The 2,210-nt window shown below is 40.4% G+C and overlaps 1 protein-coding gene across 1 annotated transcript; it reads left to right on the top strand.

Annotated features, from left to right (window-relative positions):
• The first annotated feature begins 443 nt into the window (after positions 1 to 443).
• On the top strand, positions 444 to 1,868 carry LOC138666818 (protein kinase C delta type-like). The gene has a single exon (XM_069754993.1). The coding sequence runs from the start codon at positions 444 to 446 to the stop codon at positions 1,866 to 1,868; it is 1,425 nt and encodes a 474-aa protein (XP_069611094.1).
• The last annotated feature ends 342 nt before the right edge of the window (positions 1,869 to 2,210 follow it).

Raw genomic sequence — 2,210 nt, 5'->3', positions numbered from 1 at the left:
CTTTTTTTTTTACAGTTTTACATTAAAGAACTGATAATGTGTATAATCACTGCCCTATGCAAAATAACCTAACAAAAAATAAATTAAAACAAATTTAAAACTTCTGTTGCTTATTCCTGGTGTCATTTATCCCACGAAGCGTCACCGATTTCCAGCTTCAGGTCATTAAATATCACCCACTCAACAGACTCCATTATAGTCAATGGTAACTAAGCCCCGCCCCTACCGCGACTTTCATTTTCTGCAGTGATGGAACACTCGCATACATCTGCTGACATCACTTACATTGTGACATCACATTCCACAAAATTCCATGGACAACTGACTGCAGCCATTGAGCTTCAGTTGTGGTTGGCTTTGACTACAATATACGTGTGGATTGCATTTTTGCTAATTTTACATACTTTTCTTTTGGTAATTGCCCTGTTGTTGCCTGACGAAATATGGACTTCACAGGGAAAAGAAAGAGAAAAAAGACAGTAATTCTGGGAAGAACATCGACAACACCAGATGGACAAGACCTTGCAAATAACAAGGAACTTCCAGCTAAGGTTAGGAAGAAGGACCCCAAGAAATCTGGGCAGGCTGATCAGGTATTACCTGACAATGAGGGAACTAAGAATATTCCCTTCTTAAAAACTATACAGAAAACATCTGGCAAGCTTGTGTTATACATCAGAAATCAAGCTCATAACATTCTGAAAAGACTGATTGCAAGAGAGAGGAAAAGCGCCAATGTGGGTCCTACCAGGACCATTAACACGAAAGGCAATGAGAGTATAGCAGAAGAGGAAGGAACTGGGAAAAAGAGGAAACGGGAAGATCCAGCCGCCATTCAAGAAGACATCTCCGGCGAATGTAGCGGTCCCAGTAACAAACAAATAAAGACCACTGTCCCTCTCACCAGGGATAACTTTATCTTCCGTAGTATACTCGGAGAAGGGGGTTATGGAAAGGTTATGCTGGCCACTGACAACATACGGAGAGAAAATGTGGCACTTAAAATCCTAAAGAAGAAAAGCCTAATCTGCTACCCTGAAAGCCTTGTGGAACACCATGTCCTGAAGATTACCCACAATAGCAGATTCCTAACACACTGCCATGCTGCATTTCAGACTGAACACCATGCCTATTTTGTCACCGAGCTGGCCAGTGGAGGGGATCTGCATGACTATATATATAGTACCATTCCTCTGAGGGACTCTATAGTATTTATGGCAGCAGAAATCGTTTGTGGCCTACAATTCCTGCACACCAACGGCATCATCCACCGGGACATAAAACCGGACAACATCCTGCTGACTGGTGACGGCCACATCAAAATTACAGACTTTGGACTATGTCTATGTGAGTCTGAGGAGAGATTTAATGCCAGTGATTTCGGAGGAACACCTGGGTATGGCGCCCCAGAAATGATCATGGGAGACTTTTATGATGCCGGTGTAGACTGGTTCGCCTTCGGTGTTGTTTTATACAACATGATCCTCCAAGACTCACCATTTGAAGGAGACACCAGTGAAGAGATTGAGAATAATGTCATCTACCATGAACCATCATATGAAGACCTCACTGACTACGCTGCTGCAGACATTATATCCAGGCTCCTCTTCAAAGACCAATCTGTCCGGCTAGGGGTAAATGGGAAAATAAGAAATCACCCCTTCTTTTCAAATGTAAACTGGACAGACATAGAGACAGGAAAAGCCCCATCTCCTGTTATAATAGAAAATAACATGGATGTCATCATGGGACAGCAGATCCCAGCACCACGCAGTGTGGAACTGCATGAGAAAATTCCTGTTGAAGGACAGAAGATATTTACTAATTTTTCGTTTGTGACTCCTGCATGGAGCACAACTTACTACTAAGCAGTGAAGCAGGAAAATACCATCTAAACCTCCTGTTTCTTAATCCTGCTATTCTGTTCGTTACCACTATACACTTATGTTTCGGTCATTTTTGACCGGACCTAATAAAGTCTTGATTTTTAGCTAATTTAAGTGTTTTAACTGAATAATTTTTGCAGTATTACATTGTATGTGAACCTGGTTGTTTATAAACAAATGAAAACTGGAAAGAAAAACTTACTTTTTTTTTGTGTCACAACATTTAACATGGCTTTATTGGAATATTTATGCATATTTGCACATATAAAAATGATTATTTATCCAACTGTAAACTATAACTAATAGCAATAAACTAAATTTAGT

The sequence above is a fragment of the Ranitomeya imitator genome, chromosome 2 (assembly GCF_032444005.1).
Source record: "Ranitomeya imitator isolate aRanImi1 chromosome 2, aRanImi1.pri, whole genome shotgun sequence".
Classification (NCBI taxonomy): Eukaryota; Metazoa; Chordata; class Amphibia; order Anura; family Dendrobatidae; genus Ranitomeya; species Ranitomeya imitator.
This window is presented reverse-complemented; position numbering and strand designations above follow the sequence as displayed.